The 12,954-nt window shown below is 32.5% G+C and overlaps 1 protein-coding gene across 1 annotated transcript; it reads right to left on the reverse strand.

The window, feature by feature from the left end:
* Positions 1-94: 94 nt before the first annotated feature.
* On the reverse strand, positions 95-12,710 carry LOC144852547 (heterogeneous nuclear ribonucleoprotein L-like). The gene is made up of 16 exons (XM_078710432.1): positions 12,546-12,710; positions 11,542-11,663; positions 11,125-11,212; positions 10,854-10,936; positions 9,598-9,673; positions 9,354-9,439; positions 8,717-8,813; positions 8,358-8,442; positions 5,493-5,609; positions 5,109-5,377; positions 4,773-4,894; positions 4,248-4,378; positions 3,671-3,744; positions 2,908-2,983; positions 1,806-1,901; positions 95-1,206 (listed from the first exon to the last, which is right to left on the reverse strand). The coding sequence occupies exons 1-16, from the start codon at positions 12,618-12,620 to the stop codon at positions 1,148-1,150; spliced, it is 1,656 nt and encodes a 551-aa protein (XP_078566558.1). The 5' UTR covers positions 12,621-12,710; the 3' UTR covers positions 95-1,147.
* Between the last annotated feature and the right edge of the window lie 244 nt (positions 12,711-12,954).

Consider the following 12,954-nt stretch of genomic DNA (forward strand, 5'->3'; position numbering starts at 1 on the left):
TTGTTGTAATATTTTGGGTACATGTAGGCACTAAGGGCCCACCATAATTACTGAATTTGAAACTGGTATAAAAAAAAATAATGCAAACACAAGATTTAGATTTTGTTGAAGACATTTTTAATCAGCACTTTTACAACGTAATCAATACCAGTGAAAAACAATTCTACACTATACAACTATTTTGTAGATACAAATAAATGAAAAGCATGCATGGTTTCTTAGAAAAGTTCTTAACAGGCCGGTAACCAGGAGTCACAAAGAAAGCCTTATCGGAGAGGAACCTTTAGGTAGATTAGTACTTTTCTGGTTCAGATTAATTCAGTACAGTACAGCATCTACTCAATAATAATTGATTATGCTTACAATACTTTCCCAGGCCTAGATCACAAAAATAAAATACGATAGGCTCCCAAAAGACTGCTGGTTATGGGCCTGTTATAGAGCGTACAATTATTTCTTTAGGTATAGCAAAATTAGCCATGCATTAATTTCTACCCTGCTTGTGAATATCTTCAAACTAAATCAACTTATCTACCCCTTGCAGTGGCAAATCAATAAAGGGGTGGGTTGCTGTTTGTAGGTATATATTTTAATATTAAAAAACGAAATAATGTATAAATAACATCAAAAGCATTTAACATTCAAAATAATAAAGTGTATTGACTTATTATAGTTGATTGAAATGTGATTAGGATAAAAATGATAGGAGTAGTGGAGAGGGAATTCCCCTAAATCCACCACAACAAATAAACAATCAACATAATGCTGACAAATTGTTTTAAAATAACCACCCACAAAAATTTAAAAACACTCCTTTTTTTTTACTATCAGCTTGATTGTTTTTCTAATACTGTAGTATTTTTATTTCAAATACGTACACATTGAATTAATGCATTTCAAATTGATTTTTACTCTTACTCCCATTATATACAAATTGTAAAAACATATGGTTTCTAGACATCAGTCATGATTACGAATTTATTCAAAAAACAAGAGGTGGCAGCTATTCAGTTTTAATTCTTAATTTTCTTGTTTTAGAATAAAATTAAGGTGATTTCTTTTTAAATATTACACGGTTAATAGCGCCTAATTATCTTGTTACTACAAAAGCTATTAACAGGCGTAATAACTGATTATGAAATAAGGTTCACTGGGCGTGCATTGAATTTGAGAAACACAGCTTGAAAGTATACGGGAAACGGCCATCTGGAAGAGAAAAAAAACACAAATTTAAATATTTCTATATTTTCAGAAAATGAATACAATATATTTCCAATAACATTTACAGTACATAAAATATGCATGTTATAATTCTCAGCATACTATAATAGCTGCTTATTGGTACTGTATCTGTAATTGGTACAGTTTCATAGGCACATTCTGTGAATCTGTCACATACACATAAAATGTGATGCTGTATCATAGGTCATATGCCTAACATAATACATGTGATAATTGTGACATTGTATTACAGACTTTGCCTGTGATACTGGACATAAAATGTTGTATGTGGATATACAGTACAGATAATAGTGTAATATATATATATATAATGTGAAATATCTAAAGCTCTGTCTACACTATCAAACTAGTTCAACAACAAAAAGTGTGATGTGCCCAAATATGGTAGTGATATGCTCAAATATGATACTGATATGACATCATGTCCATATATGGGCACATCACATTTTTTTTCGTCACATGAAGTTAGATAATGTAGACAGCTTAAAACGAATGCTAAGTAAATTTGATAATGAAAGATTTGAACTTAATCTCAGGAAAAAACATTTGTCTAGTATGCTTACTTGGGTTTTGCATTGGTGTGTGGTTACAGAGAATAAGGGCTTCAATTGCCTTGGCTTTGTCAGGGAACTCAGCAAGGCCTGTACGGCTACGTTCACCTATAAATAAGTAAATCAATATCAATATTATATATTAATATAAATAATTAAAATAATTATACTGCAGAAACTATAATTTATTCACTGCTTTAACCTGTTTATACATTATTAAGCAAGCTTTTTTTTATCAACTACTGTAAATTATTGTTTTAATTTTATTTGTTAAAATTTATATTGTTGATGTTCTCTACTGAACCACTTTGAAAATCAATTCCTTAACACTGAAAATGTCATTCAGTATAAAGAATATATTAAATATTATATCCTTAATAATTATAGCAGTGACTGACTCATTACACTAAACTAAAATAAAGTACAAAGTGTAATTTTGACATGACTGGCTGTGTAGACTTTAGGGTTAATTATAAATAGTGTCTAAACTTAAATGCAATTTATCAGCACATTGCTGTACAACCAGATATTGTGGAAAGACATTATATGACTTGTAAGGTCACATGGTGGCGACAGATGTTGCAAATACATTGTATTGCAAAATGTCAATTGGAAAGTAAACATGTTTTGTGTAATTAGTCGATCAACGGTACAATTAACCGGAATAAATTACAAATTTCATCAATTCTTAAAAGCTGCAATCATGTTTATGAATAAATTGAAATATATTATCTTTTTTTTTTAAATTACGAGGTTAAATATTATCTAATTGAATTTATTCAAAAATACATCAGCATTATTATTACATTTGTAAATAACAACCATATTGATTATCTTAGTGAGGGCGTTCTAAAGCTCTGTCTACACTATCAAACTTTACGACAAAAAATGTGATGTGCCCATATATGGACACAATGGACATATCACTTCTATATTTGGGCCTATCACTACCATATTTTAGGTACATCACACTTTTTTTGTCAAACTGGCTTAATAGTGTAGACAGAGCTTAAGCTTTGAATTGTTTTCGTTTTGTTTTGTAATTTTAATGTATCTCTCCATTTCTGGAGGTTTTTTAAAAATTGAATAAATTATTATCATTCAGTATACTAACCTTTCTGATACTCATTGCTTTTTCCTTCAAACATTTTAATGTTTAACGGCTCTACAGCACCACATGTCACAAATACCTAATAATGATAGAAAAAAAAAAGATTCAATTACAGAAATCTAATCCAATTGGAGGGTTGATGATTAGATTAGGATCTGAGTTAGAAACAGCCTAATAGCCATGAATGAACTAGAAGTATTTTTATCAAGGTTGTTCACTGGGTTTTCGAGAAAAAAAAAACCCCCAAAAAACAACATTCTTAACAGCAATACAAAGTTGATATATTGCTGTGAAAACTAGGCCTTACAGGGTAATTATTTAGGTACCTTTATTTTTTAACATTTTGATCTTTATTATGTAATTGAAAAACTGGAGTATCACTCAATGTGTATATAGAGGTTGAGGAGGGGAGAGGGAGTCAAAATCAGAGATCAGCTTGGAGGTTTTATTAATTATGGTGTGGAGTGTAGAATGGTATCCCAGTCTCTGACTGTACTGTATTAGGAAAAAAGAACTCTAGAAACGGTTGGTCTTAGCCACTGGAACTTTAATTGTAAGCAGATTTTGGTTCCTTGTACATCTTACTTTTATACTTTTATTATATTCTAGATGAGAACAGAACAGTTTGATTCAATATACTGTACTGTGAAGCTTAGGTCTTGTGGCCTTAGGGGTAAAATTTGTGAAGCAGAATGGACTAGAAAGGTAGATCAATGTGGTTTAGTTTGCGGTTTAATATTTGATGCAAGACTTCTTCTATATTTACCTGTCTTATCCTTTCAATATCACTTTCAGGGTGGGAGTTGAAGAAGTGAAGCACCTTGGATGGTTGCTGGATACGTGAACATATAATTAAGGTACAACAATATAATGCAATCACCAAATAAAATACATATAAAAAAAATTCACTATCAAACCTAAAAAAATACAAATTTAAACAGGTTTTGGCTAGATGGGAATTACACCTATCTAGAACATAAGGCTCTTGTCAAACTGAAGTTTTATTTTAACTAAAACATTTTATAAATCCAATTTCCTCTGCGAACATTATACAATTTTTTGCCTATTAAATATAATGCTTGCTCAGCTGTAATACATTTAAATGTTTTTAAGATAATAACAAAATTATCTTTTTGTTTAAAACGATAAGTGCTCATCCATAAGCCAAACTGATAACATATCTATATCATATTGCAACAAACTTAAAAAACAAACATTTTTTTGGTAAAATTTGTAAAGGCCTTTTCATATGCAAATGTTAATATTGTTATTGAAACAATGATCATCATTCATGAATAGAAATTTCAGGAATGTCAGATTTCAAATAATGATAAAAAGGATATGGTTCTTGGCAGCAGACTCCACAGTTGAGAAGCGATTGTTACGGCTGCTTGAGAAATCTTTAAACGCAGGTGTACCATCAGATAAGTCTCCAACTACTGGTGGTGGAGCAATGTACATTTGTTTGGAGAAGCTATAATAAGATAAGATAACCATAAAGATGACAGAGTTACTTTTCTAATATTGCAATGCGGAAAAGGTACCATGCCAAATTATACTACTGCAGTAACTACAGGTTGTTTGCTCTTTAAGCAGTTAATGCAATTTTTTAGGCCAGCTTTTTTTTTGGTAATCATACACATTGTTTTATGCAGGGACTGCCTTATAAACTTCTACATTGAAACAAATTGAAATCATAGGTTATTAAAGTAAAAATGTATTTGATGATGTAAATAATTTGAAATGATCTCTTATGAGATCTCTTCATCTCATGAGATCAAGATTTGTATAAAGTTTAGTGTGTGAAGGTAAGCCCTATTTTATGCTGGTGAATATTTGCTATTTGACATTCTACATAAGATTCTTACCCAAGCTGGATAGTCTTTCCAAAGAATTCAATGTTGCTCAGGTTAGTAATGGCCCTTTCAACTGCTAGGGCATCGGCCATCTCGGCCATAGCACACCCTGGCTTTGTCTTCATAAACTTGACCTAGAAACACAAAGGAAATTGTAATAAAACAGAACACACAAATTGTTTGTTGTTGTTTGAACCTACAGCTTTAGATACAATCCAAAGGATGAGGGAATGAGAGTAAATACATATTTGTATTGTAGAGGCCCTCATGAGACAAGCTTTTTTTTCTAGTGTGGCCCCCAGTTATTATTGTTATAACTGAATAAATGTGTATGAATGAATGAATTACCTTAACAACGTTTCCATACAGACAGAGGAGGTTGAAAAGCCTCTCGCAGTTCATCTTCTCTGGGTCCATGTTGTAAACCATCACCACGGGGCCACCAGTCATGGCCGACGATAATGCAGAAGGAGACTGCATACCGTATGGATCCTGGTAAGACTGGCCGTAGTCACCTCGTTCGACGGGATATCCACCACCGCCTCGACCTTGAAAGCCACGCTCTTGGTAACCGGCGCGAGAACCATTACCATATGAAGGCATAGGTGGCTCCATACCTAAATAGATAATGGAAATAAAGTTAGATATAAAATCAGTACATTGGCACTAACCAAAGCGGCTGTGATTTCTAAAAAATTCCACATTTTGAAGTTTACATATAATGGACATTACCATAACGTCCACCACCTCCTGGGCCCATGCCGTCATTACGGACTCCACCTCTGCTTCGGACACTTGGTCCATTGTAAGCTGGCTCTGGTGGGTCATCTAGAAGCGCTGAACCACGACCTATTAAGCCAAATTAAACATGTTAGCTCTATGCAAAATAGCTTTTTAACATTTATAAAACATAATAATAAGTAGGCAATGCCGACGATGACGTGGAAAGAAAAATAAATTAAGAAAAGACAACCAATTTTAACTTTTTTTTAAGTAAACATAATTAACCTGTATGTATACAAACCTGTACTTAAAATAGAAACCAAAGATTTATGACATATACACATTTTATTTTTCAACAGAACATAGTTAGATATTAAAAGAAAACACCAACATTTTAAAATTGCATTTATTGCACAGTATATTATATTTATTTAAATACACTTATATAAATTACAACTACCTAAATAAAAAATAACATTCACTATGACTTACACACAAGTGTGCTCAGGTTGACGATGTCAACACGCCAGGTTTGTCAACGCACAGCCAGAGAGCAACTTCGGCAACAATCTCTCAAATACCACCATGACGGCAACCTCTGCCGTGTATCAGTAAGGGGGTAAAGGAAACCAGGAATAGATTCCAAATATATTGGGAAGATGAAGAAGAAAGTATGGTCATAACCAGCAAATAAAAGGTATTTAAAAATAAAAGAGATTGAATTTTCAATGAATTTTGTAGATATTTTGACCAGAATATGAAATTGTAATTTCTTTTTGTAATGTTGCAAATTGGGTGAGCTATATATTTGTACAAATTTCATATATAAAATGGTTAATTATTTCAGTTTAATATAATGTACATTTTAGTACGGTATATTGTTTCTGTTCAAATGCTGGTTTGTATTATTAAGAATCTTCCATGTACATTTCTTCATCATTGTAAATATACATTATTCAATTATTTCATTTGTTGGAATATTGCATTGTGGGTGGCAATATTCCATTGTTGGTTGGAATATTGCATTGTGGGTTGAAATATTCCATTGTTGGTTGGAATATTCCATTGTGGGTTGGAATATTCCATTGTGGGTTGGAATATTCCATTGTGGATTGGAATATTCCATTGTTTTGAGGTTGGTGAGAGTCATATTGCTGTAAGTTGCCTTTTCTCGATGATGTAATAAAAACTAACACTCGGGTTTTTGTATTTTTATTAATGATACAATGTTTGTGTTATATGCTCCACAATGATAATAGAACATAATGTTTAACAATGAAACATTATTATATAACATGTCTAGTATAAAAAGATGTAACAACTTAAGAATGGTAACGTATGTTAGTATGAGATAATTAACTACTGTTCTGTGTGAAAAATATGTACATGAAATCATTTTAAGAAACACCACAAAGAAAGGGTAGACAGGCTTCATGCGTAAAGAAAACCAATTGAAGGACAGGAATGCCCTTCATGTAAAGGTTAAAGTTCGAAGAACCATATCCACACAATGTAAGGTGTTGTTAACTCTTCAAATGAACTGATGTATATAATCATGATTTCATGTTTCTCTGCGATCACCTTGTGTTCATTTTCACCTTTTTTGTGTTCATTTTCACCTTGTTGTGTTCATTTTCACCTTGTCATGTTCATTGTCACCTTGTTGTGTTCATTGTCACCTTGTCATGTTCATTGTCGTGTTCATTGTCACCTTGTCATGTTCATTGTCACCTTGTGTTCATCATGTTTAGTTGAAATAATGTCATTTTCTGTAGGCACTGTATGAAGTGGCTGTATGAAAGATATGTGATGACAAATAGACGTTGCTTGTCACATGACTGTTGTCTGCATCTCTTGACTGGTTATGATAACAGTGAGGTCTTCATGTCTTATGCAGATCATGGTCTTGTAATATACATTATGGTGATATCACATGGCATCTTTCAACCATATATCTGGTGTACTATTTCAATGCTTATTATGTTGGTTCAACTTCTGATATTATTACGTTGAATGCTAGTGAGAGGTAACAGAGTGTCATGAATATTGTTGTGCTTTTGAGCGTCATTTGTATTCCATATTAGCTTGCGTTCTACCTGATCTTGTTCTGAGAGTCGATTATGTATCTTGCTAAAATGTGTTGTCACTCTGAAAATGGTCTTATCATGATATGATAAGACTGGTTGCAATGTTACAATTGAAAGATAAAACATTGTATGCTTATTGAGGAAGTAAATGCATGATAATATAACTGTTAAATATAAAGGAATGTCTCTAGGAGATTGAGAAGAATGTGCTGAAATTGAAAAGAAATGTGGTTAATGTTTAACACAGCCATATAATGTAACCATGCAATTTACAGTACATTATGAAATACAGGGTGCTTGCCAGCATGTATCAGGCCTTTTCTTTTGAGGTGAGCGAGTGCGATCACTCACCTAACACACTCCTAAACTGCCCTTGAGGAGTGTGATTTACAACATACTTAAATTTGGTAAACTTCTACAGACCAAAATACAAACAGCAAACCTACATCACCCATGAATGTATTGAGGAGTGCAATTTGTAGCACACCTACAATTATAAAAAGACAAGGCCTAATGTACTGTAGAGAGTGGTAACCACACCCTCTACCACTGCTAACCATCGTGGCAAGAACCCTGGAAATATGGGATTGGAAAACAATAAAAAATTTGTTGATATTCTACCAACCTTATGAATTTAAACAGAACAGTAGACAATATGTAGTCACTTGTTCTTTATTTTTTTTTTAAACAATCCTTTCTCTTAAAATTGTTCCCTCTAAAAACCCTCCATCACTTGAAAAACAGTAAGTACATTTAAATAGAATGTTATTATTTAAAAGAGACTTACTCGGGTTGTTTGGAGTGGCTCCGAGGGTAGGGTTGGTGTAATCAAAAGTTTCAGAGTCGTTTTTGTGTACAGTCAGTGTCTTGGGCTGCAAAAACAGTAGAAAGAGTAACATTGAATAATTGAGCACAATACAGAGGTCTTTCTTCTATAGGGGGTATCTAACAAAGTAACCAATATCAGCCAACTGGTGCTTCAGTTTGAGAGATCAAGACCTTTGGAAGCAACATGCTATGGCTTTCCTCCAGCAGTGGACTGGCTAATTAAGCAAATACCTTTAGGCTATAAATGGCCATATGGCTAGAAACTAAGTGCTTAGTAAAACATACAATTTCAATAGAATCACTCTGCAATGTACATACCCTAGCATAGTCAATACGAAGAGAACAACAACCAGAGTACACATCACAGCCATTTAAGTTCTGAAGTGCTGATGTTGAGCTAGTAATTGAGTCAAACTTAAACAAAGTGTTAAGGAAAATAACTCAAGTACAATGATATACTTGGGATTTAACAATTGCATAGTGCAACAGTTGCATTTTTACACCTTTTATCTCACAATGCAAGGCGGATACAGGATTATTTAATGGCGGAGTGCTAACAAATAATATTATTAGTGTTTGAAATAGATATCAGTATTTCATATTAGCAGTTAATTAGTACCCATACCACAACCCATGGATCTCCTGTAATAATTTTGCATTAAAAAAAAAAAAATTGTCTTACACCCTGTTACCAGGCAATATTTGGCAATAAAAAGCTTATTTGTTTGTAGGTTTGCATGGCGAAATCAATATGGTGATATACAGTTTGTTGGAAAACCAGAAACGTCAAGAAAATCAAATAGTTCTTTTCAGAACTTTAAATACGTGGTGTACCGCAAACTGCATATAACATAAAAAAAGCTTTCATTAACTCAGCACACATTATATGGATTGAAATTCTAGGAAATGATTTATATTATATACTGTAGATATTAAAATAGCATATAAAGGATATTCCACCATAGCCTGTACTCCATTTTTCTTGAAAACCACAATACGAAGAACTTCACCATATCCCTTGCAGATGGAATGAAGAACGTCCTGAAAATAAACACATAAATTAATTAGAAGCTCTTAGAAACTGAGTCACGCATCAGAGAGTTTGGTCCATATTGAAGATAACTCTTGATTTTAATAATAAATTATATTTTTATTCAAGAGGCGTTAATTTCAAATGATGTTTAATCTCTTGTACTTACTGTGGTAATAGGATAGCGAGGGTTCAAAATGGTAAAAAGTAGAACATTATTGGCACCACTCTCATCAAGACCATCACTGAAAACAAGAAACAAACTATGAATAATGCTAGCAAATTGCTGTTCTATATCACTCCATATTTCATCTAGCTGTGATGTCACCAAAGATTCTTCCAGTAAAGCTAGGTCTTCACTATCAAAGTTATGTGACAAACAAATGTGATGTGCCCATATGGACATGATGATGTCATATCACTACCATACTTGGGCATATCACTACCACAATTGGGCACACTTTCATTTTTCCAAACTAGTTTGATAGTGTAGACAGAGCTTACTGTAAGTCTCTAGTTATTTTAAATCTTATGTATATTTTGCATAGCACATTCTGTGACACACCTTCATAATACTACTACTACCGTACTGCAAGTACAAGTACTTTCATCCTAACATTTGGCAAAATGGCCTATTACAATATTGTCTAATCCCCTTATCCAAAAAAACAGTATAAATATGCCTTATACTGTCAACTACTAAGTACTTTCAATCCTAACATTTTGCCAAATGGCCTACTATGATATGGTCTAATCTCCTTTATCAAAAAACATGATTAAGATGGCTACAGTACTACAAAATGAGCTACACTAAAATAAAAGTAACAGTATTAGTAAGTTGCAATACTTAACTATCGTAGGCATCAGACATATTTGTACAGCACAACGTAGCAAGCTCTAACTGAAGAATGCAAGTACTGTACAAGCAGCAGCAACATATGTGTAGTTAATCATTAATCAACCATTTAATTAAGTCTCATCAGTGACATAATAACGGTTTGTTTTAATATTAGAACAGGGGGGCTTTCTTGAAATTCATACCAGGCATTTTATGAATAATAATCATATGATACAAAATTTATCAAGTTCATTCAACTTTGATTAATTATTACTACTAAATACCTAATCAGTTCAAATAATAGTATATGTCAGTAAACCACTGACAGATCTAAAAAAAATATACCTAAATTAAAGCAAAAAACCTTTTTAATTAAAATACACATTGCTAAAAATTTCCCCATATTAAACGAGCCTAATTGGAACAATTCGGATTTAGAATCGAATTCTTTATTGGCTCAAGAATTTTGCATTTTTTTGGTATATCATTATCACACTGTAAACTACATACAACTTCCAAGTACAAACGTAATATTCTTTATTTATAAAAAATAAAATGAAGAATCTTGAAGATGTAGTGAATCTTACCCTGGCCTTTTGATCTTTGAGCTGGTGGAATAGTTAAAGAATGCAGGGGTGCCTGCAACGTTTACCACATTTTCTGGATGTTCCTGTAAATAATAGACGAGAATCATTATTTATGTTCATGAGAAAAGTACAATCTTTATTGTCTTTAGAGCCTTATCAAGTCCGCTGTACTGCTCTAGTACAGCTGTTATAGCTACCATTGTAAAAAAAAGATCTTTTAACATTTAATAATAATATTTTACGTGATTCAAATTATTAATGAAATACTTACATTCACAAAATCTACACATGCTTTTGCACCAGAAAACTCTTCAAATTCTACTAAAGCCTGTCCTCGTCTTGGCATCATGTACACATAACTGATGAGAAAATGGCAAAATGATTTACTATTATCAATTACTTGAGATATATTAAGCTCTGCCTAAAATATCAAACTAGTTTGACAAAAAAAGTGTGTTGAAATATGGTAGTGATATACTCAAATATGGCAGTGATATGACACCATCATATCCATATATGGGCACATCACATTTTTTTGTCACATAAAGTTTGATAGTGTAAACAGAGCTTTAGGTTTGTTATCAAAAATGAAGAAAGCGATAATGGAATGCAAGGGATACTTTTCTTTAATGAAATGGGAATTATTTGTAATTGATTTAAGTACTGCTATACATTTATCTTCAATTACCTGATTTGTCCAAAGTGTTGAAGGGCTTCCACAAGATCACCTTTTGTTACATTGTCAGCAAGTCCTCGGACATGAATGACTTTAGATGGTCCTGGCTTGCCATGTGACTCTTCAAATGGATCCTACAAATAGATAATCAATACATTGTATTAATAATGGGTAGATTTAAAATAATGAAAATTATAGAAAAGTGTGATTATAAAGTGATATAAGTGCATAATTAGCATCATTTTAACTTATTTATTTGGTTTTAAAGATATTTTTTATTTAAAAAATCGTTATTTATCAAGTAGTCATATAGAGACTCCTGTAATTAGTACAATAAATAATACAATGTGCCTATATTAATTATTATATATCTTGTTGGCTTATTTAGGATACCAGCAGTCGGCCTGATTCAACTTACTGTACAAACAAAAGGTAAGTACAAACTAAACATAATTTTTTTGTTTGCAAACAACGACAAAGACGGAAATGAATTTGGTATTTGTAATATGCATGTGTAGGATGATTATTAATATTATACTCTGGGCCAATTAAATATTACGAAATATACAAAACAAACACGTCATATTTGCAATTATTTTTAACACAAAAATAGATGTGTTTTCTAGTAGTTATGCTTAAAATATAAGAATTATTTTATTAAACGCCTCAATTGTCAGCTTCAACGCCACAAAACATCACTTATCAGAGAAGAGAGGGCGGTCTTCAGTTTTGGAATAAACCAATTTTGACAGTTTTTTTACATTACAATTGTATAAATAAAACGTACAATTAAATATCAGAATAACACTAAATATAATGTTAGCATGTACTTGTATAAAATGTACTATATTTTATATCATAAAATCCTACCGGGCGATACCGGGTGTAGAATCAGTATGAACGATTCACCAACGCACATTTACAACTATCACCACCACCATACCTTTTTTTCGACAAAAAGCGAGCCTGGCCTAGGCCTAATATAAAATTACCCTTAAATTGCATAGTATACTTACACCAGACTGCACTCCTCGACCTCCTGTATCAGTCCTCTGTCGTTTAGCAGCATGTCCATCATAACCTGACATCATCTTGACGGAAATATTTAGGTTAAAAACTGAAGAGATAGAGAGAGAAGTTGTTGAAAAAAGCTGTAGTTGATCAAGATGGCGTCGCTTCTTTTTTTCCCAAAGTATTGTAATAAAGAGGGCGACATTCCTGAAAGATAAACCGCGAGAGAAGAGTACTTTCACTCTTCTCTGTACCGTACCGTACAATTTATCGTAATACAGTATGGATAAAAATAGGTCCATTTAAACATTTATTATTGTGTAAATAAAATTATGGTCAACTTAAAAAAGTTCAACCCATACAGTAGAGCTCTGGAAGGAATATCTTGGAATATATGCATTTGCTTTGCCCAAC

The sequence above is a fragment of the Antedon bifida genome, chromosome 9 (assembly GCF_963402885.1).
Source record: "Antedon bifida chromosome 9, ecAntBifi1.1, whole genome shotgun sequence".
NCBI lineage: Eukaryota > Metazoa > Echinodermata > Crinoidea > Comatulida > Antedonidae > Antedon > Antedon bifida.